Source organism: Strongylocentrotus purpuratus, unplaced genomic scaffold, assembly GCF_000002235.5.
Source record: "Strongylocentrotus purpuratus isolate Spur 01 unplaced genomic scaffold, Spur_5.0 spur5_scaffold_7, whole genome shotgun sequence".
In the NCBI taxonomy this organism is placed as follows: Eukaryota; Metazoa; Echinodermata; class Echinoidea; order Camarodonta; family Strongylocentrotidae; genus Strongylocentrotus; species Strongylocentrotus purpuratus.
Genome location: NW_022145613.1, coordinates 36,080,392 through 36,107,597, shown reverse-complemented (window position 1 = coordinate 36,107,597; position 27,206 = coordinate 36,080,392). Strand labels below are relative to the sequence as shown.

Sequence of the window (27,206 nt, the reverse complement as noted above, 5' to 3'; positions counted from 1 at the left end):
AGGAATCGGAATCCATTGGACCAAGGCCCCTTCAATCAAACTCAAACATCCGTGGGCTGACTCAGCCATTTGTCTAAAACTACTCCTAGTATTTAAATAATAATACGTTATACATCTTTACCCTAAAGTAATGTAAAGTCTGTTATAGATAGGGGCAGCATTATCGCAACTATACTTTTGGAAAATCAACCGAAGGCAATAACAATGACCTTGTACGTCTACTTTTGAAAAAATGCGAACAATACAATGGCATATTACGTAACCGAATATGATTTCTATGGGACATAATTATAATAAGGTATTGAAAATGCCCTGAGATGATTTTCGAAAGTAGTTGAATGATTGCTTTTCCGAATATTAAAACCCCAACAGTAAGAATTATAAGATGCTAGCATTGTATTCATGTTGGAAATTAAATGTATCATGTAGCCTTATTCAATGGGTTTGTAGATCACTGAAGGCTAATGCCTGATTTTTGTTTTTACTCAAGTAGTTTTCTCAATAACCATAACTGTATTGATTTACAAATACATAGAGCGTTTGGATATGATTACATTTGATGCAACGCTGTAGGTGGTTTGTCATAGAATTTTGATAGTCCTGGATAATGTACTGAAATTAATGATTCAAAATCTGACGAGTAATGACTAATGAGGAAATCAATTTTCTTTAATGGATGTAAAAGCCTACTACATCCGATTCCTATTCGTTTAACTCATTGCAACATTACACAACCTTTTTTTTACTCACACTGTATACATAAACTGCAGGATGAACAAAGGTGCATTTTACAGAGTATTATCACCACATAATCATTATTATTATTATTATTACATATGGACCGAATCACAGGAATGCTGGTTGAATTACAGTCCTACCCTCGTATGATTTCCAATTTGAAATAGGCTTATCTTATTATTGTTTAGCTCTGTCTTGTTAGACTGAGATTTGAAACGTCTGGAACATTAATCAATGAGAGAGGCCCGTACTTGATCCTGAACAAAACATTAGGTTGGGTTTCGATGAAACATAAATGATTATGAAGATAAATAATAGCTCAAAAGTAAATTTAACGACGCGCTTCGTCATACCGCAGGCAATGCATGTCTTTACAATACAAATTTGTCACGAAGGGCTTTCTTTTTTTGTTCGGATAATCAGGCGCGGATCCAGGATTTCTTAGGGGAGGGGGCCCAACTTTTTTTTTTTTGCTCCCGAAAATTTGAAAATCGCGCCGGCCGAAAAGTCGCTCAGTGGGGGGGGGGGGGGGGAGGGGGGGGGGGGGGGGGAGGGGGGGGGGGTAAAGAGCACATTTTTTTTTTTTTTTTTTTTTTTTTTTTTTTTTGCTCCCGAAAATTACGCGCCGGCCACAAATTCGCTCAGTGGGGGGGGGGGGGGGGGGGGGGGGGGGGGGGGGGGGGGTAGTGAGCACATTTTTTTTTTTTTTGATCCTCAAAAAAAAATTCAATTTGCACCCCCCCCCTTGAGCGCCAGGGGGGGGGCCCAACCCAAAAAAAGGTAAAAATCACGTGATTTTACATGATTTTTTTCTCACGGGGGGGGGGGGGGGCCCGGGCCCCCCGGGCCCCCCCCCCTGGATCCGCCACTGCGGATAATAACTTTCCGCTTTCCAAGGAACAAAATTTAAGCTTTTTACAAATCTTGTGTAAAACAGTCATTGGTAATATAATTTTAAAAAAAAGCATTTTGAGGTATATTTCGTCTATGAAATATGTATGGCAGGTATGAAATAATAAGGCACCTCACTGCCAAAATATTAGAAGCTTCATTATCATCGGGGAAGGGGAGGGGAGGGGAAGGAGAAGGGAGGGGAGGAGAGCTGCAGCTTGATCAGAAGTTGTATTCTGCGGAGTGTACTGTGCTTGTATGTGGTAAACATATACGGAGACGCAAATGGTTGACGGAATTATTGCTACAAAAAAACAAAACCTTAATCAATAAAATCCTGGAGATTATATCAAGTGTGTGCTTAAAGTGTAGTTGTGTGCTTGTAAAAACTGCTTTATAAGAAGTGTACAGACTCATGCACATGTAAATATGTCTGAAATCATGGCGTGAAATTATATGAGCACCATTTTGTAAATAATTATTTCTATCTTCATTTCACTGATTATTATTGAGTTGTAATTTTGTTGTTATTAATGATATTTCATTTGACAAATTATATTGCTATAAATTGCTATCACATATCTTAATGGATTGCAGCATAGTGATAAAAATAAAAAAAATATATATTTCTCTATGGATATGTTTGTATGTTTGTGCAGATGTGGGAGTTTATATGTATAGGCCTATAACATACATGTGTATATCTTATGATTGTTCAGACGATAGAGGTTTCTATTGTCCCTTGGATAATGCTACTCCGAATGGGGGAATAAAGAGAAAAGGGAAGACAAAGAGGAGGAAAGAGGTGAAAAATGATATAATTGACGTGTAGAGACAATGAGAGAGAGAGAGAGAGAGAGAGAGAGAGAGAGAGAGAGAGAGAAGAGGTAGGTAGACAGAGAGACAGACTGAGAGACAGGGAGAGAGAGAGACGGGGAGGGGTGGACGGAGGGAGAGGGGATAGAAAAGAGGAAAGAGAGAGAGGGGAGGGATGGACGGAGGGAGAGGGGTTAGAAGAGAGGAGAGAGAGAGGGGGGGAGAGAGAGAGGGGAGGGATGGACGGAGGGAGAGGGGATAGAAAAGAGGAGAGAGAGAGAGGGGGAGAGAGAGAGAGGGGAGGGATGGACGGAGGGAGAGGGGATAGAAAAGAGGAGAGAGAGAGAGAGAGAGATAGAGAAGGGGTGGGTAAGGAGAGAAAGAAAACAAAGAGATGGGCGGTATGGCGCAGATGAAAATTGTAATAGATGAGATAATATTAGTACTTATACGCATTGTGTAGTGGCTGTCCTATTATTGAAGGAACACTGCATGGTCTTTACGAACTTTGTGAATGTCCCAACATAAATAAAAAACTTTGTGAATGTCCCCCTGTATTTTCTCTCCTTTCGCTGTCTGTCTCTCTGTACCTGTGTCTGTCTCTGTGCGTGTATCTCCCCCTCTGTCTCTCCCTCTCTCTCTCTCTCTCTCTCTCGCTCTCCCCTTTCTATCACACTCTCTTCTAAGTATTCGGCATTTGTCAGAGGTGTGCCCCGGTATTCACCACTAGAATACATTTAAAAAAAATGATTGTTGATCATTCAAACACTTTGGCCGGGTATGTTGTAGTTATCTCTAAAATTATGAATAGTACCTTCATTTTGTATTGCATACAGTGACAAGACGAAGTCGCACTTGCACTTAGACAAATACATAGGCCTAATAAGTTACTGAAGCAACCTTTAAAAATCGTTTAGGAATTAACAACGTAATTAATATTATGATATCAATTTGTAATGGTCTAAAGAACTGAGAGTGAGTGGCCTTGGACATCTCTTTGTTAAACATTTCCAGGGTTTCATCGTTGTGACAACATGATAAATCAAACACCATTATCTCTTTTGCTTTGCTTTCACAATCAGAAACTTTCGATCACCACTGTAAACTGAAACAAAAATCTCAGAGGGAAGTTTATCAGTTACATCGACATCAGGCAGTCTGTATATACTTTAGTGTTGCTCTTTACAATATGTGCAATACGACAAACGGAAGAGAGCAGTAATTTCATAACAACGATGCTTTTATAGATTTGATATTGATTACTAGTATATGTTTTTGTGTTGTGATTTAAACAAACTTTGTCGCAATGTCGTACAACGATCAATTTGCTATACGGGGTGTCGTCTGGGTGATTTTGTGCTATTTCCTATTGCTTTCAGAAGGTAAGTATACTAAATTTTCCATGACACTGTGTCATAGACAAATAAAAAGGAATGCGATTGGGTGATGTAGTTTGCTGCTGCAGAAATCAGAATAGTGGTCATTCTCTAATCTGTTGTTTGTATTTGAATGTATTTTATGCTGTTTGCGTAAAATACTCATTAGGAAATCAAATACCGATATAACTGATATATAACCTTCTTCAAAAAGGTTTTAAACATATATTTATGCCTAGACAGTAGTGGTGCAATCGAAAGTATTAGACTATCAGTTATACATCAACAGCGATAGACAACTTGAGGTGACAATGAAGAAAAGGAATAATCAGAAATTAAAGAGGTTGATGATTAAGAGATGGATATGGAGAGGAATAAGAAGAATTAAAAGTAATATACAATATGTCAATAATTTCTGTTACCAAGTATTAATATTTATCATGAAGAACCTGATAGATAATCTAATATATCTTATGATAATGTCAGTAAGTACAGTAAACGCTCATTTTGGCCTTTTTATGTTATAGTTCTATATATATATATTGTTGTAATGGTAATTAAATTATAATTCTCACTTACGCTTCTAGATCATCGATAACCACAGTCCATGTCTAAGGAAATTCGCAGCATAAAAGTGTTGTAGGCGCTCCCATCTCAAAAGTTTCTCATGTTATGATTTCTTATAACATTTAATATTATGAACAATTTAACCCTGATCTGGGTTTTTTTTCTGTTCTCGACAGGGAACGAGATAGTGCTCCAACCAAATACCGATGATGTGAGCATAACACCGGCCACCTTCCCCAACGTGAAAACGACCAGTAGCTCATCAGTCACCATCAAGGCCCCAGAGAAGCATAGAGGTAATCATGCTCAGCTTGGTTACCAAATCAGAATCAAATGGGCAGTAATATAGTTCATTATGAGCCCAGTAGAAAGGCGATAAGAATTATTACTTAACAATTGAAAATTCTGCAGTTACTGTTTTCTTCCCCTACTCATGAGGAGATAATAGAATGTATGTATGTCTAAATAGCAGAGGCCAAATTAATGATACGATTATGCATGGAAAATTTAATTTATATTATATTCTGACTTTCGTTAATGAGAATACTATGTGGGTTCATCTTCGGGCAAGAGATGTCAGTCCGACTAGAATCGTGCTCGTTCATGAATAACATGAACGACCTAGCTGACTTTGGTATTGTGGTATAAACAAAAGTAGTCAGTAAATGAAAATAACGACATTTAGATGATCAATGATAAAATAAGTATCTCAATGATCAACTTAATGACAAATATCAACGTTTCTGTAAGTGCTACGAAACAAAGATATACAGAGGAAACTTCAAAACAACTTATTCTGATTATAAGATGTTGAATGAATTCAAGCAGACGAGTTCAACGCAAATCAGAAGAAAACAAAAACACGATCCTCAATAAGTAATCCACTCCATCCTCACTTCACAACCCCTTTTCACTTTTTGTTTTCCTTTCTATTTCGTTGTATGATTAGGATTCATGGAAATTATCGAATGTACCTACAATTTCAAACAAGTTGCAATATCAACAGTTTATTAGATATCTGCCTAGCAGCATCACACAACCAAATGTAATATATAGACAACGATTGTAAACGTATTTATGATAAGTCTACAATGTAGACATAAATGAAAGGAATAGCTGATAATTGCTCTTTCTAATTTCACTCTTCAACAAAGATCTTCTCCATTTTTCTATATCCTCTCCTGTGCCCACCTCTGTTCACTGTCTCTCTGTATTCCTAATGTTCTCCAGTGCACACCCAGACACGTCTTATCTCATGAATTCCCTACCTTCTGTTTCATTCGTCAGTCCTAGTGAAGTTCCTGACAGTCCATCTTCAGGGAGGAGATCGTCTTGCATTCTACAACAAAATCGGAGAAGGTAGTTTCTCTCAAAGACTCCTGACGGTATCCAGGAGGATCAACCCTCCACCCCCTCATCTTATATCACCAGGGCAACAGCTCCTCATCACATTGTCTCACAATTCCCATCAGACTGATGAAGAATCGTTTGTTCTAAACGCAACTTTGGTCGAAGATAAAGGTAATGCTTTATGTATTTTTTTTAAATTTTATTAATCCCATTTAGTCTTTGACTTTCCTTTACTTTACCATTGTTCTGCTATTTGATTTGTAAATTTTGATACTCGGCTTCTGTTAGTCTGCATGTTGTATTTTCTTTGTTGATGCATTGTATTCTGCTATACTTCACTGCTAGATTTTGGTTATGTACTGTAATTACACGATAATAAAACATATATCAACATCTCTTTTCGAGCTGACAATACAACCTACGTAGCAACCAGAAGCGATGTGTATACTGGCAAAAGTCCAAAATCGAAACTTCGTTATTCCAACGAATTTATACTGCGCCGTCTTGCTATTAAGGTGACAAACAATTAATATTTAAAACATTCGAATTTCATTTAATAAGCGAAAATGTTAGGGGTGGGGGGGGGGGGGGGGTTAGCAGCAGTAAATGGGTTCATGGGTTGTCCATTTTAATATAAGTAAAGTAAAGCCTTGTCTGTACTAATCCTGTAAACTTTTATTTTATAATCTCGAACTAAAGCCTCAGCCTTGAAGATCGGTCCTGGAGAAACGCGCAACATGACTTCACCATCATACCCTGAAAACTATCCCCGTTGCACCTTCTCCTTCAACACCATAGAGGCGCCGATTGGTTGCAGGTTGAAATACCATGTTTTAGACCACAACATCGCACCAGGAGACACTCTGTGTATCAGTGAAAGGAAAAGAGCTGTGAACACGGAAGATTGTGACGTACGAATTGGGGCTATCCGAACACTCTCTGGAAACTTTGCATCTCTCTGGTTCAGCTCAGGTTTATCATCGACATGGAAAGGATTCTTCGTTTCATTCACGTCTATTGGAGAGACAGGTAAGAAAACAGTGAGTGATTCGGAATTTAAGACATTCTTTGAAATGTCGTTTCCAAGTCAAACATTGTTATTAGTTACTAATACTTCATGCACTTTGTTCTTCTACGTATAAACTAGTAAGGCACTGTTTATGAAATATTAATTATATTGTTATCATAATGAAAATCTTTTGTTGTTATAATTAATGTCAGTAATTTCAATTTAATGACATTGTGAATAGTACGAATTAGATTCTTTAAAAAGTAGAGAATCGGTAACTATGGCAAGTCTAAAGGCTCTAAGCATAAATTGCGATACGATTTTTGTTGCTGTTAAGAACGTAAGCTTAGAATTGTTTTCCGCACATTTTATGATATTTCAGATAGCACACCTTGTATCCGGCCTTCCCGCGGTCTCACACCTGCACCACGTGACCAGGATTCAAATACAGCCAGCAAACCGACGAGGAAGAAGCGAGCAAATCAAAACAGTGACAGAGGCACTTCTGAAGACACATCTCAGTAAGTAGGGGAAATAAGTACAATTCACACGCTTCGGAGTGAATAGTTCACTCCCATTAACACCCTTTGCCGTGATTTAAAACTGATAACATTTGTGCCTGGTTAATACATGTGTAATAAGATATTTTTGTCTTGTTATTATATAAAGTGTTCTACATTTGACTTCCTTTGATGTAAAAAGTATACGTTATACACCTTAAAGTCTGTTTTTCATTAGTTATGACACAGTTATGACAACCAAGTTGTGAATTCTTATATTGCATATACTACTGTAAAATTTATAGCGTTTCCATCGCATTTTTACATCGTAGTTATTTTGACGCCGTCAAAATGATATTCTTTTTATAATAGAAATTATGGCGCGTTATAGATATATTATATAGTTTTCTTCAGAACAATACAATTTTGTACAAATACTTGATGTGCATACGTGTTTGCTAAACAATCTTTCCTCGCTTTTGAAATACCATGTTTTTATTTTACGTGGATGCCGTTGTGACCCGTGCGTTGCTTTGTTTTTCTTCTCCTTTCTGTCTTACCTAAATCTAGCGATCAGACCGATACGGCCACCACAGCACCGCCACCCTGGTACACATACCCTCTCTTGCACCTTGGCGGAGTCCTCCTGGCAGTCATGGTGATAGGAGTGTTCCTCAACCAACTCATACGACATCTCATGGATCTGTGCTGCCAGAGGAAGGACGTTACCATGACAACCACATCCGTTGAACATAGGAGCTGCTCAAGATCCAAGTCTCGATGCTGTCCTTCCTGGAAGCTGGCAGATAGAAGGTCTAGTTACGTCGTGAACAAGCTTGGAAGCAGCTTCGATGACCTGGTCCACGCAACCCGGACACTGGATAATAGTTTGGGACATACAGGCAACGAGGAAACCGACTACATAACCATGGGGGTAAGAGCATGAAAGATTTGAAGATTTAACAAAGGTATAATTGTATTCTATAAACAATCAAACCAGCTCTGTATTTGAACTGCCTCTTTTAAGACCTTAACAACAAGATATTTGATGACATAGTAAGTATTTGTGCGCTTCTAGACCTAAAACAAATACATGTATCTAAAAGTGCCTTCTATTGTGTTGTATTGATAATATCTTCAACAGAAAATAAGGACATCGAGAGTCCCACCTCAAAGGAACCCATCTGCTGTGTCAGAGACATCTCGTAGAGACATCAAGACACCTGGTACAGAGGGATGGACCATTGCTGGGACAAACAGGCATGCACCTGACAGAGGACTGGTCAAGCAAAACGGCGTGCCTGAAGCTACCACCAACTCTGATGACCCTTATCAACAGTCCCATGATTTTGTCTCGACACGACGCGGGGATGGCAAGCCTGCACCAACTCTGCACAGGAAATCACAGAGTTCTCTCTTGGAGGGCGATACATACATCACTGGAACATTCGTTAGCCCTGTCAGTCCTGGCTTGAATGCGCCTAACCTGACTGTTTTCAAACAGCCACCCGTTTCACACGTGCGACTGAGGGACAAAACCTTCAATTCGAAGGCTGCATTAAACAAGAGAGCCAGCATTTCCATGTTCGACCTCACTTGTAATGATCTAGAGGACGACGTCGGCTTGGATACACAGTTGAGTCTTGAATATCACAGGGATGGGCAAAATACTTCAGCTACAGTCGAACGACGAGGTTACAACCCAAGGACGGAGGCTTCTCTCACGAGACGCAGAGAAAACGACCAGTTATTAAGCTCATCTACAGATTCCTTATCATTGACGTATGCTGACGACAGAGGTCAATGCTACTCACCAATTGAACAGGTAAATGAACGCGCATGTAAGGTAAAACAAATGTAGGTGACGGACGCCATTTTGGAAATTACTGAATGTTGGCCTACGCAGGGGCGGATTCAGCAGGCGGCAGGGGAGGGGGACAATTCTTGAGAAAATATTAAGCGGCGAAACAGCCGACCGATAATTCGCTCAGTGGTGGGGGGGGGGGGGGGGGGGAAGTGAGCCCTATTTTTTTTGTTGGCCCTCGAAAATTTAAAAAATTGCACCCCTCCTCCTTGAACGCCAGGGAAGGGGGCCCATCTCCAAAGAAAGGTAAAATTAACGTGTTTTGTACACGTTTTTTCCCCAGGGAAGGAGGCCCGGGCCCCCGCCCCTGGATCCGCCACTGGGCCTACGATGGCACCACTTTAAATTGCATCTGTCTGTTTCTTTACAAGTTGTGTGACCTGTGTTAGACATTATTTATATATAAAAAGTGTATATTTTGCGGTATATATTCATGATGTAGGGAGTCGAAGTTGATCGTGTAGCAGTTTTAAATTGACCTTAGCAACATATTTTGGAAACAGTATACTTATATAGATAATTTCTTTAATAACTATTTAAAAAATATTCCAAGGGAATAATAGATATTTCTGCTGAATCCCATGCCACTGTACAGTTCCGTCTAGAAGCAAATGATTTTTTGTCTCTTTTTTTTCTCGCTCTTTCATTTCCTTGTTCACTAGGATGATCGCTACTCTTCAGCAATGGCCAAGTTTGACGTCTTGTGCAGTAGTTTACAAGCGGAAGCAGAGGGACTAAACCCTGATTTGACAGCATATGCCAACCTTCCACCCGTAAATCGGAAGCGCTTTGTTGCTGCGAGGAGGCCTGACAGAGCGAAACCAAAGTACTTGAACGTTTCGAAGGTTGTTCGAGCTGTCTCTACTTCTGCGCACGACCTAACCGTTTCATCGAATTGTACTGACATCGATGGTGAGTGGGTGATTTATTTAGCCTATTCAGACTAGACCGGATGCATACGAAGCTCTTTTAAAGATTGAAGGCTCGTATACCGGAAGGGTCGTACACACTCGAATAAAATATTCATATGTAATTAGTTCATAATACATCAACTTCATTCAGCTTATGGTCGTTATAATTTCCATACGTTTGCCTAATCTCTCTAGATAATCTGAAGTTCAGAGGATTTTTTTTTTGTCCCTTCAGAAATTTGGTTTTCATTGGTAATAGTTTACAGAGATCAATTTACAAATAATAATCATAATCATAGACAATTGCAGTAATGGTAAACTCAACTCATAACAGCTTTAGTTGGCTAAGTTACATGAAATAAGTTGTATGAATTTATGGGTTCGTTTGTCGCACAAAAGTGATATCTACCATTTTAATGAGTCATCTCTCTAACAAGGATAACATTGTGTTGTTCGTAGCATGTAAGATTGGTACATGTTTAAGAAAGAATTTCCATTCAATTTCATTGACAATTTACTTATATTAACGTATACCTATCTTATCATTAACATGAACACACTAGATGGTACGAAGAATCACCCCGTGGACAACCTAGGCCTTTCAAACACCACCTCACAGGCGCCACCTAAATCGAACTTGTTGAGCACCTTCCTAAGGAACCCTGTTTCAATGAAGAGAAGCGTAACCACTTCTGGAGACGTTCAGACCACACGCGACAAAGACCGTGAAGTCTCCGCATACAGAAGTTACTGTGAAATCGATGACATAGAACCAGGATGTGGGATGGAGTACTTAGGGAATCCTAATGACCCTCAGGGGTACAATCTTACAAACATTCGTCTTGATAACAAATTGGAATAAGTAAGGCTTAACCTTAAACTCAGGTTCATCATCCTCAGGGGTACAATGTAACAAAATTTCGTCTTGATATCAAATATAATAGTGCCCCACGCGTTTTCAAGTACCCCTAAAGTGCCCCTTTTTACATATAAAAAGAGCCCCCTTTTACTTAAGATAAGTGTCCCTGTTTATTTCTAATAGGTGCCCATTCTACATTCCTATACGTGCCCTTACCACCTTTGATAAGTGCCCCTTCACCAATGATAATTTCCCATATTCAAATCTGAGAACAAGTTCCCTTTTACTTTAACAAGTGCCCTTTTCTTTTGTAATAAGTGCCTCTTCTCCTTCTGACAAGTGCCCCTTTTCATCTCTGATGATTGCCCATTTTCATCTGATGAGTGTCCCTTTTCACGTTTGATAAGTGCCCCATTTTTTATTGAAAATTGCCCCTTGTTTTTTCTAAGTGCCCTTTTTCCTTCTGATAAATGCCCTTTTTCTTATTTTGATAAGAGCCCCTTCCCCTTCTCATAAATGTCCCGATTCACATCTCTGATAAATACCTCTATTAAAATCTAATAGGCGCCCCTTTCCTCCGACAAGTGCCCATTTTCCTTTGTAATAAGTGCCCCTTCACCTCTTATATTTGCATTTTGTCAAGTCTGTGAGGTGCCCCCTATATTTTGACAAGTGCCTCTTTTCTTTTGTATGCCCCCTTTTAATGCTTATAAGTGCCCCCTTGTCATCTCCGGTTAGTGCCCTTATTAAAATTTGAGAGGTGCTCTCTTTAACTTTGAAATAATGGCTCCTTTTTATCTCTGATTAGTGCCCCTTTTATTTTGACACGTACCCCTTATCCTTTCTAATAAGTGCTATTTTCTTTTTGATAATTGCCCCCTTTCCGTAATGAGTGCCCCTTTTTTCGTTCTCATAAGTGCCTTTTCTTTTCGTATCTGGTGAGTGCATCTTATCAGGTGCGAAAACGCGCCCATTTTCACCTCAGATAATTCCCGTTTATACTTTAAAACATGCTCATTTTCTTTTCAAATAAATGTATTTTTTCCTTTGGATAAACGCCCCTTTTCCGTTCACCATAAAATGTACTCCTAATTTAAAGCGACTAAGAGCAAATTTTTCTTTAATTTCTCCATCTTTTATTGAAAAAAAGATAAAGTAGGTCATTCATCTTTTCAAATCAGGTTTGAATTATCGTGTAGGATAGCTGATGTGTATATAGATTACTGTTATAGTCACAACTCGCATCTAAACCTAACGCGACCGCAAGCACTTACAGAAATCGACCTAAATATTAACATTACCTTTTGAAAATGTGCGAGAATTACACAATGACTTATTACGTAATCCGTACACGTTTTCTAAAGGCATAACAACATGGAATTCAAACAGCACCTAAGTTGATTATTGAGAACTTTTGCGATCTTGTTAACATGTATATACACCTTTGGAAATTGCTGTAAATATCATAAACTGTAGAAAGTCATACATTGCTATATATAAATTATTTTAAAAAGCTCTTCACATGCTATTTGCTTCCTCAATCCCATTTGAAACATTTGATGAAGACACTATTATCTCTCCATAAAAATATTTTCCATCGCTCAATTTTCGTTGTTGCTCCATTGCTCTCCAGTCCACCGTATATTGCAGAGGATAACACAGTAATTTGCACAAATTCATGCGAGGAATGATTTGGTGATGTATTTCTTATCTATAAACCAAAAGAAAGCTGAGGGGAATTATTGCTCTGAGTTTTCAAGTTACCAAGGTACATTACCATAAACGAAAATATAGAGATGATTGTTTTGTTTTCCAGCAATGGATATATATACTCAAAACCTTTGCTTATCTTATAAGCTTTTGATGTGTAATATTATATTTTTCTTTGGGTTATGAAAATCCTTTTTTTGATATACATGTTAGTGTTTTTCCTTGTTCATCTATTGAAGGAAAGTGTACAAAATATTTTCTTAAGCACTTAAATGTATCAAGATTTCAATAATAACTAAAGAAGCATCCATAATCTATGACATATTTGATGCTTTTAAAAGAAAAAAAATATTCGGCACATTCCATTCACAAATGTGTAAATACTATATAAGTTATTCAGAGATTAGAATTGTAAGAGGTACTATAATAGTGAGGATACTTTTTCTAAACTCTGCTTGTTCTGTTATGGCTTTTAAGTAATCAAATAGATTAAAAATCGTTTTAGTGAGATGAAACTGTTCGATTTTTATATTAAATTGCTTTATTGTCTTTACAGAGTATTGTTGCTTGTATGCATTTTGCTTTTGATCGATTGATTGTATCTACCAATATAACAAAAAACATTATAGAGGATAACATATTGTGACAATATTATTTAAACAAATTGGAAGGAGCACCCTGCTTATCTGTGCCATTACAGCACAGCTATTCTAACAAGGTGTCCTACAAATATACAAAAAATTAAAGAAAATAACATAACACAAAATAAATCATTACAAAAAAACTAAAACATTCTAAATATTATTTCACACTACTGAACATGCCCCACCCAAGAGCAGACCTCATCGCCCCACCCACCCTATATTACGTTATAGTATATATTCAGGTACATTTTATTCATACATACATCATAAACGGTCAAATGTTGGGGATTTATTGGTGTAATTGTACACGACAGGAACGAATCCAGTTAGTGGACGATAATGATGTTTAGGAAAGTTTAATGATGATGACAACGAGTGTGACGATCGTGATGATGATGATTAGTATGATGATAATGGTGATGATGATGATGATGATAATGAAAATGATGATGATGATGATCAGTATCATCATCATCTTTATTAGGATGATGATGCTAGCGATAATGATGATGATAATGATGATAATGATAATAAGGACGATAATGATGATGATAATGCTGATGATAATAATACTAATCGGGTAGGCATGACGTTTGTTGTATTCATGGTTAGACTTTTCATGATAATTTGGGTGTCGATGTTGAAGTGATGGTGAGGATGAATGTGGTGGTGGTCGGTGGTGGTGGTGGTGATGTTGATGATGATAATGATGATGAAATTCGTTTTTGTCCTGCCTTATTAGAGTTTTCTCAACATGAGAAAATCAAACTCTGATTGCTTTCAATAAGTATACAAAAGTATCCGAGTTTTATGCCATTTTTACTACTGTAATCGCGGGCAAGAAGAATGTGACCTCCTTTTCAACAATGTGTTCTACAAGCCTTCTTTATAAACCATATTTTTCCTTGCCAATTGGAGGGGTATTGTGGTCTAGTGGATATGTCTTGGATCACATGGTTCGCGGTTCCAGTCCTGCCGCGGAACTAATGTCAGTTTGGCAAGATCCTACATTTTCCACTCTCCACCCAGGTGTTAAATAGGTACAGGTAGGACGAAATTCCTGGACATCGGTAGCCTAGCAGAGCCAGATATTAGAGCGTCTCGAGCACTTTGCCTGGCGGAAACTTTTATTATTGTTATTTTTATTATTATTATTATTAATTTCTCTTTAACAGAATAGGTTTTCCATCAACTTTTGAGAGCCTAGTGCTTCTATGGTAAGCGGCTGGTAGATCATTTCTTATGATCCGACACCTTAAGTTTTCTTCATGATAGAGTGCATAACTAAATATGATGTCGCAAGAAATCACATCCCGTTTAATATATGGTGATACAGAAAACCCCTCTGTTTGTTTTCGGTATATTGCAATCAATCAAAGGTACTATGTCCCATTTGCAGGAATTATGAATATGTCACGTATGTCCTATCTGTGAAAGTTAAACGTTAGCAGTGTCCTAGTATTCAAAGTATGCAAGACAACCCGTTTACTTTCTATACTCTCCTGCCAGACACTATAGAGTAACTGACTGACTCTTTTTTTTTCTTTGGTAATATTATACATAAAATGAGCTGTAAAGGGTTCATGAGCATTTGTCTACATCAATAACCAACTTTTTGTAATGGCCAATATTAATATGATTGAATCTTTGCGCAGCACAAAATGTACGACCATTCGGTACAAGGGTCTGGAAATCAGACCATTAATTAAAAGGATTGTAATCCCTCAAGTCGATTCGACAACTAACCGTCGTTATTTTCCCACAAAAAGCCCTTTCATTTTTGAGGGAAGTTCTAAATTAGTATCATCTTTCAAATGCCAGTGGAATTTAACCTTTTCATTAAATTTTGTTTGGCCCGCAATTGGGACATAGTACCTTTAAGAGAGAGAGAGAAACAAGATTGTGTTGTATTTATATTTCCTGTTGCATTAAACAAAATATTTTTTTCTTCTTTAACCTGAATATAATATATGGCACTGGTTTTTTAACTTATACCAAAATTAATGTGTCCACAAATGGGTCCAAAATGAAATTATGTTTACTCACTTCAAACTTGTATTTTTAGGATCAGGACTAATCATATTTTTGAGAAATGCAAATTCTGGACCTTAATCTATCTCCTTATTTATTCACCAGATATGAATACTTTGAGTTTTTACAATTTTATTGTAAACTATAGCATATCTAATAACTGTGATATAAAACTCATTTGCTATTAACTACACCTTTAAATATGTTGGGTCTTTAAGAATATGTTTCAGAGATTATTCATGCAAATTGTTGAGTTTCTATCTTGAAAAATACAGATTTTGTATCCCTTGAAAGTGAAAAATAGCTCCAAATTAGGGTTTTGACAATAACAAGTTTTTATTTCAATAGGTAAAATGCTTTTTTCTTAGGTCAAACTTATTTTATTATAACAACTGATGATATAAGGTAAATACATGCAAAAAAATTGGGAACCAGTGCATTGCCTAATAATTTTCAGATGGCACACCACTGATGTTTCGGACGTTACACACTGTTAACATTATAACTTTATTCAAGTTAATTGCTTTTCTTTAGGTATTATTGACCTCAGTTACATTAATTGTTTGCAGAAAAATACTTCTGTAACATTTATGGAAAAAAATTGTGCAGTTTTAATTAGTTTAGCACATACATGTATACCAAGTTTGTCTTCATCGACCACTCAATTTATGTAAGGTATATTATTCATTTCAAGAACGTGTACCGGTAGTTTAAAATGCTTATGTGATCTAACAGAGTGAAATATGAAGCTAATAGCAATTGTAGTCATCAAAACTCCTTAGAAAATTCACTTAGAAACATACTCTTTATTGCATGTTATGAACAACAGTGTGAAATGTATACTATGGTTTGTTTCGGATGTTACACGATGTTAACATTTCAATGAGATCATCAATTTCTACAAACTCTACAATATGGATGTTTAATCAGCTTGCTAATGTTCTTTGCCTTCAACTATATAGTGTGTCATTCAATAATATCACTAACACATACATGTATGTAAGCACTGAAAAATTGACAAATCTTTAAAAAAATAAAACTATAAAAAAGTACCCCCAGTCATGTAAGTACAGTAATAAGAAATAAGTGAATCCTAATGTATGTACATCTCGAGAATGAGACATTTTTGATGTATTTTAAAATTTTGTATGTTTTAGGTTATAATACTACTGTAGTAACAATCATCCTTTACCACTATTGTATTAGGAGGCTGTTTCAAATGACAATATGTTTTGATGCTCTTAAATAAGTATTTATTTATTTATTTAATTGATGACCGATTGATGAATGGATGGATTGATTGGTTGGTCGGTTGGTTGGTTGATAGATCTTAACTCTTGCTGTGCCTATATTACAGGTGACAAACAATATACAGTGTAGGTTAAACATGTACCGTATTTGCCGGCGATAAGGCCGCAGCGCCGCACCCCCAACTTTGACATTTCGTAGAGGAAAAAAAAAACAAAAACAGACAGCCCATTTATATTTCACACAAGTGTAGGGTTGCGGTTCTAACAGATAATTACTAGCACTCTTAACACAGAGGCAGCACAGCAGACATGTTGTAGGATTGATAACTACTATAGCTAACTGACCATGTTTTAATGTGTAAAAGCATTACAGCATTCTATGTAGCACTCCTCCACATACATTCCATGCAAAGTAGAATAAATCAATAAATATTCATATAGTCCCATACAAGTATAAATCAACATCACAAAGTATTCTTGAATATTCAAACATAAACAAAGGGTATATATTGAATATTCATAGTATATGTAAATTATACTATATAAGCTTGACTGCATCAGGTGAACATTGAAACCAATGAGAGAGAGAGATAGACAGATGAAAGGATGGTGGATGAAAAGGGTGAATGTGAATGAGGGGTGACCTATTAATATGAAAGGGATGAATCATGGATATGAAGGGGAGTTTCAGAAGTTCAAAATAAATCTCTACACTAGCTTATACATTTTGTATGTATGCATACATGTATATGTTTAGGATCATTAAATAAGGTATTACTGGTAATGCCCTTTTCTTTTATACATGTATGTACTTTCTACACAGATTAGTTACACGTGTACTGAGTGCCCTTTTTAAAAGGTATTTTCAAATGAAAATCCATATTTCCCATAAATTTTTAGAAAAACATTTTAATTTGCTTGATTTTATCAACTTTATATACCTGTATCATACCTGTGTCATGTACATGTACACCGGGTATTGCTTAAGTGGGTGATTTTGAGCTTTGGTAACCTACCAAATAGTTTAGATTGACTATACAATCTTTGGTTATATGACATAATTTGGAACAACCTCTGTAAAAATGAAAACGTGATGATTTGCAAACACACAGCAATGTAAATAGCAAGAGGAGAGGTTGAAAAATTGAAATTTGCTATTCTCACATCTATCTTTGCCCCTCATTTGAACTAGTTAAAGTATGAAAATGTCTGTTAACAGTTTAATGTAACATCCGAAACGTGCTAACAGCATATCAGAAAGTGCTGTTAAAATGGCTGAATAATTTTTATGAGTCACTTTTATTGAGATTTTTTCTCATAAATTACAATTAAGGATATACTAAAGCAGCCAGGAATGCCTTGCACCACAAAGTGTGGCTTCAATATTTATGTTTTATAAGTCAATTTTGCAGAAAATTTAGATATTTTATGGAAAATTTGATTTTTTGCATCATATTTCTTCATATTTTTATATTTAGATTTAAATGAAATTATCAAAATATTGTTTTTAACAGGAGTGTGCATTGTGAAATCGTAACTTGCACATATGATCGAAAATTAGTTGAAATTTGCAAACTATGTGTTAACAATCAAATAGTGTAACGTCCGAAACACCCTTCTTGAGTTTACACAAAATTATTGGATTTGAAAGACCTGATTTGTGTTTTGACTTGTGTTAAGACTTATAATAACTTATTTCAAAATGATTTATTCACTCCAGATACCCTCAAATATGGATTATCATCATTTATTTGCTATTTTTTGTTTCGGACGTTACATTTGTTTCGGACGTTACGACTGTTAACGGAAAATTGGTTTTAACTTTAAAATAGTATTGTAATGATGTATTGCAAATTTCTTTTTTTTGGTGGGTAGCCGCCATGAAATGTTTAAAAAATGTTACGAAAGATAGGTCCTGCAGTTTATATATTTTCTGCTACTTCAAATTGAAAGTTGTTTCGGACGTTACAAAATTGTTTAATGAGACAACTTTTTCAAATTTTGAATATATTTATAATATAAGCGCTACTACAATTAAATTATATTTTCTTTTAATTTAATGACTTGGAGTAACTAATAAGCTTATTCAAACCATAAACAATCTCATGAAATGATTGTTCTAGTGGGTTAAATGAGGGCCTACATTGTTTACGGAAAATGTAACGTCCGAAACACCATTTTCAATTGCACTGTTCTATCAAAATACAGGAGTTAATTCAGATTACTGTCAACTTTCTTTAAGATCCACCCATGCTCATTAATCATCAATAGAAAAAAAACATATTGCTTGTGGGTATATATTTTTTTCGGCTCCAACCAAAAAGGTATGTCAATTTTGTTACAAAATTCCGTAAACAATTGGCTGTTCAGGGATACCTCAAGCACATAAAGCAACGCTTAAATTTTTTCGTTAAGCTATGGGAGGTTAACCTAGGTCCATGCTACAAGAAAAAGTTGTAACTGATTTCTAATTCTTTATCTTTGTAAAGTTTCAGGCTGTCAAAGGGTCATTAAGCTATTTGGTCATAGTTACAAAAAACCAGTGCCATATGCCTATTCATCCCTGATCTCCGTTGCTTACATTCGACCTGTCAAACAATCTACCAGACTTTCGCTTTCCCTTGTAAGTTCAAGTGGCTAAATCCTATGGCACAGAAAAAAATAGATTGAGGAAGTTGCTATATTAAAATGGCATGTACTAAAAAGATATATCTTTAGTAATAGGGTTATCGCATTGCCTATTTTATTACTGATAGAAAATCAAGTCTCGGGATACTTAGAATTATTGGTTTCATACCCTCTTCATATCAATCTATTGAGTTAGAATAGCAATAGATTATGATGTACTCAAACCGTCGCACGCAATACTATATCTTTAGGTGCTTTAAATAACCAATGGAATGGTTTGATTATAGCGGTGACTGATGGGCAGTGGAAACCAGCGAAATAAGCAGAAGTTTTATTTATGTGATCTCTAAATATTATCTGTTATTTACGGAAAGCGGAGTGATACACTTTGAGGAGTTATTCATAAATTCCAGTTTTCGCCTCCTCTCCACCACCAAAACGTAGGACGTACAACATGATGACTGTCATAGATTAATGCTTTAGCTGAAATAGAAGAGGAGCTTCTTCTGACACGCAAGACTGATTAATGGCTGTTCTTGATGCTTTGCACTGCGTTCAAGAGGGTCTCAAAGCACTGCTTTTGATACGAAGCGGAGATGACGTTACCATATTTAACAACAAACTGTGATTATCATGATTATTGGCCAGCACTGTAAGCCGAACTGCACATCATGACATAATTTGCTTTAGCGTCAGAACATGATCTTTCAGTTATCCTGGTGGTATTCAAAATGCGCCATAGTTTTGTGGAAACACCTTGATATCGGCTCTCTGTGACTTTATTTTCTGAAAAGATGAAAGTTGATAAGAAACTCTCTTTTGCTTCACCCTGAGTAAATTAAACGCCTCAAAGTGATCTAATTTCTCATAGATGGAATAAGCATTGATGCTCAGCCAAAGTGTTCTTATATATCAACTGACCGAACTCAATCAATATGAAGCAGTGTAGGGCTACTTTCTTCCTATTAAATCTTCTGATTTACACTGAGCTGTTTCAACAATATTATGCAGAAGACTGTGCTGGTAAATACGGAGTTTTTTCATCACTTTGTTTTGTCGCACAAAAATGTGAAATCATAAGTTAATTTACAATATCACTATTCTTAGATGAGATTTCATCATATAGGATGCTTATATCAACATGATTAAAAATACTCTGGAGTACATGCTCTACATGACATAGCGTTGTATAACGGTAATACATGTATTAGTAGTAGAAATAGTGGTAGTAATAGTAGTAGTATAAGTAGTAGTAGTAGTAGTAGTAGTAGTAGTAGTAGTAGTAGTAGTAGTAGTAGAAGTAGTAGTAGTAGTAGTAATAGTAGTAGTATAAGTAGTAGTAGTAGTAGTAGTAGTAGTAGAAGTAGTAGTATTAATAGTAGTAGTAGTAGTAGAAGTAGTAGTGGTAGCAGTAGTAGCAGTCAGTAGTAGTATTATTAGTAGCAATTAAAAGATAATAATAATGAAAATAATAATAATAATAATAATAATAATAATAATAATAATAATAATAACAATAATAATAATAATAATAACAATAATAATAATAATAATAATAATAATTGTAATGGTGATGATAATGATAATTATAATCACAATGATAATAATTATAATTTTGATAATAATAATAATAATAATGAACATTTGTATAGCGCCTTTTCTACAAGTAGATACAAAGCGCTTAATTAACATATACAATGAACAATTAACAAAATAGAAAGATGCTTAACAACAGACATGTATGTAACAATATAGGAATGAACAAAATAAAGGGTAAGACAGGTAATAGAAGAGCAAGAACAAGTGCTGGTAAGCGGGCATTAGTTAAACAAGTGTGTTTTGAGTTGTTTTAATAATAATTATTATAATTTTGATAATAATGATAATGATAACAATAAGAAGAACAAGTTGATTATTTTTATTATCATAATAACAACATTAACAAAGTATTCAATTCTTAAGACATATGAAAGCAAAATATTTTTTAAGAATAAATGATTTACAATGTTGTCTTATCACTTCCAGGAAACTTGTCAAATGAAAACGTCACCTTTGACAAGAATCTGACTATTCAAGCGGGAGACTTCAGCTACTGCTGGCAGATATTTGCCCCGGATGACGATTACAGAGTGAGACTGAGTTTCTCGACTTTTGTCTTGAACAAAGGTTATGACTATGTGGAAATTGGAGATCTGTGGGATGAATCAATGAGATCGGATAGTTTGCTCGCCAAATTCAGGTATGACTTTATTCATATTCTTGAAGGTTCAGTTTGTTCTATTCCATGACCCCTCTTGTTCTTTCTCCCTCCCTCCTCCTATTTACGTCTTCATGGTGTTATCATAATGGCCCATCCGAATATTGATTTTGCTTTTCCCTTCTCGCTCAAAAATGTGCATAAAATCATGTACGTGTAATAAAGACTATAATTCGGTGTATATTGTATCCCGAATCGTGAGAACAGTTTTGTTTTCAATTCCTAAATTTTGTTGGTTGTACAGCCAACGACGAAGGCTAGAATGCCGAAAACTTGGCTACAATAAACAATCAACTAAGTCCTTTAGTCTTGTAGTCATTCATTTATATTTTGCCCATAACACACAAGACAGTCCGTCATATTTACCAGTTTTAGTCCACTTCTTACGATTTATATATATATATATAAAATCAGTGGCGTACGCAGGATTTTTTCAAGGGGGGGGGGGGGGGTTTAAAATCCAGTCCAAAATTTCGCAACGACTCAGGAAAATTTGAAAATCGCGCCGGCCAAAAAGTCGCTCAGTGGGGGGGGGGGGGGGGGGGTAAGCGGACACTTTTTTTTGTTTTTTTTGGTAGTCCAAAAAAAATCGCAACGACTCAGCCAGCCGAAAAGTCGCTCAGTGGGGGGGGGGGGGGGGGGGGGGGGGGGGTAAGAGGACACTTTTTTTTGGGGGGGGGGGTCTTGAAATTTGAAAATTTGACATTTTGTTCCGTTGGGGGGGGGGGTTAGGTCACCTTTCTTAGGTCAGCCATGGGGGTAATTTTTTTTTTGTTTTGTTTTTGTTTTAATAATTAAAAACAAAAACAAAAACAAAAACAAATCCAAAGGGGGGGGGGGGGGGTAGGGATTTTTTAGGGGGGTTTACACACATAAAATTACCAAAGGGGGGGTTTAACCCCCAAACACCCCCCCCCCCTGCGTACGCGCCTGTATAAAATACTAAGAGGAGTAATATCCAACGAGATGCAAAAAATATATATACAGTGTATACACTAAATATATTATTTTATCTTATAATCCTGGCGTAAGGTTGACTTTCTCTCATCACCTATCATATTCACAACCCCTACCATCTGTTGTTGCTAACTTGTACTGGTCGTTCTCTCCTCTTACATCATGGCAGTGGGAGGGTCACTCCCAAGGATGTCATCTCTCTAAGCAAGGGCATGTGGATTAAATTCATCCGCAAAAAAGACTTGGTTGCGTATCATGCAAGGGAATTACAATTCAGGTTGATAGCCGAAATACGAAAAGGTAAGGTGCCATCCGCTTCATTAAAACTACCAATTTATTATACCATCTACACCTTAAATTTAGCAGAAGTTCTAATTTTATACTGAGCAACATCACAAACATTATAATAAAAATACTTGACTGCTCATCCGAGAAATCGTAGTCTTGTATAAGAGCATCGCTGTTTCTGCACAGTTGCACAGTGTCTAAAAGAATATTATCTATATAATTATTGTTTACGTTTTAATATTGTAACACAATAACATTCAAATGTACAATGTATGTCACTATAAACATCGGCAAATTGAAAATTTGCCAACCTATTGGTAAGCTATTCTTTAGTCTGAATATATTTGCAGAAACAATTTAGAATTATTTGTGAAATACACCATAGCCCTCTTATTTCGATAACGTCATGTAAAACCAATGACCAGACAAAAAAATATCCTTGTCTCTTCAACGATTTTAAATATCACCACAGTTGACGTCAAGCTTGCATGCCCCACTCCATTCACAACATCACCCATCCATTTGAAAATGGAAACTACAGTGACAACGGTTACCGCCTGTGGTGGATAAAGACGACGCCACCGTGTACGATCACGGCAAGGCCAACTAGTCTTTGGTTGGAGGAGCTATACGACTACGTCTTCTTGGGGGACAGGATCAAAGGACCGTTTCGAACAGATACATGGTTCAACTTGACCGGTAGGAGGGAACCGTGGTATCTCTCTAAGAACGATTATAGAACAAACGGGACCGATCTCGTGGTCGTTTTCACCTCAAATTTTCACCGACCCAAAGCAGGATTCCTTTTCGAAGTGTTCGCGAGTTCGAATTTGACACGTGAGTTAAAGCATGTTTAACATCAGTATCCTAAGCATCAGGATCAGTGTGTTGGACATGAACACTAAGGATAGAGAAATGGGTAGGATAAATGTTTGGTAACTTAAAGAAAATCGTTTCAACAACTATGAAGTGACTAAAATCAACATACCTTAACATTTCTATTTGGACAGGTATGATCAAAGAAAATTACAAAGTAAAGAAATCTAAAAACACTTAACTCGGCAGCACAATTACACCGATTATTATATACGGGCTTTTCACACGCTGTTATTTTCATTTTTTGTTCTGATATTACAGACGTAAAATGTTAATATAAGACACAAATATTTTCTTATATGTTTGTAGTCGAACCAACTGAGAAATACACAACCAATCCCCAGACACACAATTCCACGTCAGTGATTACAACAGATGTAGGTCAGGAGCAGCAGAAACACGAGGCGAAATTTTACCTTATTGTCTCAGGTGTCTCTGTTATAGCTGTTGCAGTGTCGGCTCTTCTCCTCGTGGGAATGATCAGATGCTGCATGTCAAGCTACAAGGCCAAGACCAACCATATAACTTACAGAGACAGCTGGAACAATCACTTTCCTATTGCCAGATCCGCATCGACAGTGAGTCTTTACTTCCCTTTTTATATTTCTCCGGAATGCCTATCATGATTAGTCATTGACAAACATATCAAATTAAAATAACAACTAATCCTAAATTGACCGAATTACTGAAAAAAGGCTAGATTCTACTTATCATAATCTACGTTATTATACTAATTTTAATTCTTATTGCGTTGAGAAATCAAATCTATATTTCCTAAAATTCGTTTTCTTTTTATTTCAAAATTGTTAACGTTTGCAAAGACCCATTTTTAGACCAAGCATTACGATAGGATAAATGATTGCAATCGAACAGATGTACACACTATGTGATTACGTGATCGTGACGTCGTTTACTCTTGAATGATTATTTTGATTCTTTGACTCTACAGGGTAGCTCTCTGGGTCGGTTCATCTCGTTTTTCCGTTACCCTGACGAGAGCCTCAGCGACAGCTTCTCGTTTGAGACACCCTCATCTGGTACCTATTCCTCTAGTCGCTTCAGCTTCAATTCATCTCACACCAGTGATTATACTTCATCATCAAGTTCATACAGATCTTCGATATATTCTAGAATCCGTACGCTCTTCAATGGCCACCATGATAGAGACGACTTCTCCGTTTTTCGCCGCTCTTCTTCTGGAAAACTACTTACCACATTTCATCCACAAAGTTCAGAAGACACGAATGTCGAATCATCAAGCGAGGAGACGTGCGTCCAAAGTGAAGACCCCCGTACAAACAGAAGAATATCATTTAGAACGATAAGGAACGCATTCCGTAATAGCTTACAAAGAAATTCTGCAAGTAGTTTCCGATCGATAAGATCAAGTATTCAAGAGAGAAGGAATAGATCAAGCACATACAGTTCGATTCAGGATACCTCCTATTTGGATGCCGATGAGACTAGTATATCAACAGTTAGTGATTCCGTTTTGATCCCCCCAGGGGCAAGAATGAAAGTACAACATACTTACTTCAAAGGCTCTAAAGTTGGAGATGAACCTAATTCGCAGGAGAGAGGGAATAGATCAAGCACATATAGTTCGATTCAGGATACCTCATATTCGGATGTCAATGAGACTAGTCTATCAACAGATAGTGATTCCGTTTTCGTTCCCCCGGAGCCAAGAATGAAAGTACAACATACCTACTTCAAAGGCTCCAAATTTGGAGATGATCTTATTTCGCAGACGACACAGAGTGGTGAGCGGTTGGTACCTGGTAGGGCAGATGGCGCTTCTACAAGGGATCAACACGAAAACATATCGGACGACGCACAGGACAGACCAGGAATCATCCAACCACGAAAAGTATTACACACCTATTTTAAAGGTCGCAATAGGTTAAGCTCGGGTTCTAGACGGGTAAGTTTTGTAGGGAGACCACTGCCTTCCATTCCTGATCGACGGAGAGGAGATGATGACATGGAGACCCTGATAAACGACGTTACCTACCAAACCGTTACGTCAGGTCCGATTGACAACAACTTAGTGCATCATGACTCCCGTAATCTGCAGGCTGAAGTAGCACTTGTGCACGCGTCAGACGATAGGGTAGAGAATAGACTCACATCGTGCAGTGATGACCAGCTCGGTGTAGCAGAATCAAACATGGACCATCAGCACGACCTTTCAAGGAATACGTCGAATTGCAGCCCAGAGTCTGATGAAAATGAGATGCTGGTGGGTGCAACGGCGACGTCGGAAAATAGTCAGCTGTACAGTGGAACGAACAAGAGAAAAATCGCACATATTTATTTTAGAGGAAATACCCAAGCTTAATCATCAATATGTGTCTGTTTTAAGAGGTATTTTTGTGAACGAGAAAGGAGTGTTGATAAATATCTTTAGACTTGAGGGGGGTGGTAATTTCACAGGGGATGTGCTGCTGAATTGAAAATTTTCATCACTATGCATTGCCGTATAGGCAAAAGTTGTACTGTAGACCTTTTAGAATAATAATGAGTGTGTGAGGTATTGTAAATGGACTAAATGTCTTTGCAGCAATAGCATTATGCATCAAGAAATATGGTTATTGTTCAATCATATATTGACGAGGACACAGGCATAGTTCCAAGGCCCACAGGGAGGGGAGTAATATTCATTCACAGGCTGCAATTCGGTACACATTAAAAACAAATTGCATATACACTGTTTCTGAAAAGGCACCATATTACTATTTACTATTTTCATACACTAAAGATACGCAAAATGGCTCACATACTCAATGAGGATATACTTATATTTGCTTCTATAGCACCTAACACTTACTTTATCAAAGTCTCTAAGCGCTCTACAATAATGCAGCATAATTACCCTGGCTTTAGTAGTGCAGCTGCGTTTCAAGGAACAAATTCCTACCAGGTACCCATTTACTGGATCAATGTCTTGCCAAAGGACATTAGTGCCGCTGCAGGACTCGAACCGCAGACCTTGTGATCGATAGTCCGGCGACGTATCCACTCTACCACGACACCTCTACACTACACTTCTAATTCGTATCCAGTATGTCGAATGAACCTCAACGATATTGGTCTGTACAGAAGGCCTATATAATTTGTGCATATATATAATTTGAATTAATGAAATCCTGTTCAGTGAGTGGTCAACATAGCATCATGTGACCAAACATAACATCGCTATGATGTTACCGATAAGAGAAATGTGCTACATCGCAACTCCAGCGGTGTCACGGCGCTCACGCGTCCGGGAAAATGTTGGACCTTAAGATGCTTTAAGGTACATTCTGAGGCATTTTTGAGTGCGTAAACTGAACATGTGAATATTTCTTAGCTGTTTTCCTGCTTTTTCTTTTTTGAACAGACACAAAGGTGTTAAGATCATTACTGGCGGAAACAGGAATATTTGACCGATTGGGGACACGTATCTTTAAAAGTTGACAAGAAGAGAAAGAAAGCAAAAGCCTGGCAAATGTAAAATACTGTTTTGTAAATAACATAGTGTATTACACAAATTTTTCACACGCTTATATTTCATTTGTACAAAATATATATGCATATTTTAAAAACCAACTCATGTCTCTGTCATTTTCATATATTATTAAGTAAGATACTGATTTTACTTACGTTGTATTACATATTAATATAATTTCCAGTCAATTGAAC

General features: G+C 36.8%; 2 protein-coding genes across 2 annotated transcripts; both read left to right on the top strand.

The window, feature by feature from the left end:
- The first annotated feature begins 4,961 nt into the window (after positions 1–4,961).
- Positions 4,962–11,309, top strand: LOC105439882. The gene is made up of 8 exons (XM_030974539.1): positions 4,962–5,022; positions 5,676–5,909; positions 6,438–6,767; positions 7,130–7,268; positions 7,818–8,181; positions 8,392–9,072; positions 9,774–10,023; positions 10,586–11,309. Exons 1-8 carry the CDS (start codon positions 4,962–4,964, stop codon positions 10,882–10,884), a joined length of 2,358 nt encoding a protein of 785 aa, XP_030830399.1. The 3' UTR covers positions 10,885–11,309.
- Positions 11,310–23,134: 11,825 nt separating this feature from the next.
- LOC105439880 lies at positions 23,135–26,154 on the top strand. The gene is made up of 3 exons (XM_011669404.2): positions 23,135–23,345; positions 23,832–24,100; positions 24,472–26,154. Exons 1-3 carry the CDS (start codon positions 23,135–23,137, stop codon positions 25,861–25,863), a joined length of 1,872 nt encoding a protein of 623 aa, XP_011667706.2. The 3' UTR covers positions 25,864–26,154.
- Positions 26,155–27,206: the final 1,052 nt, after the last annotated feature.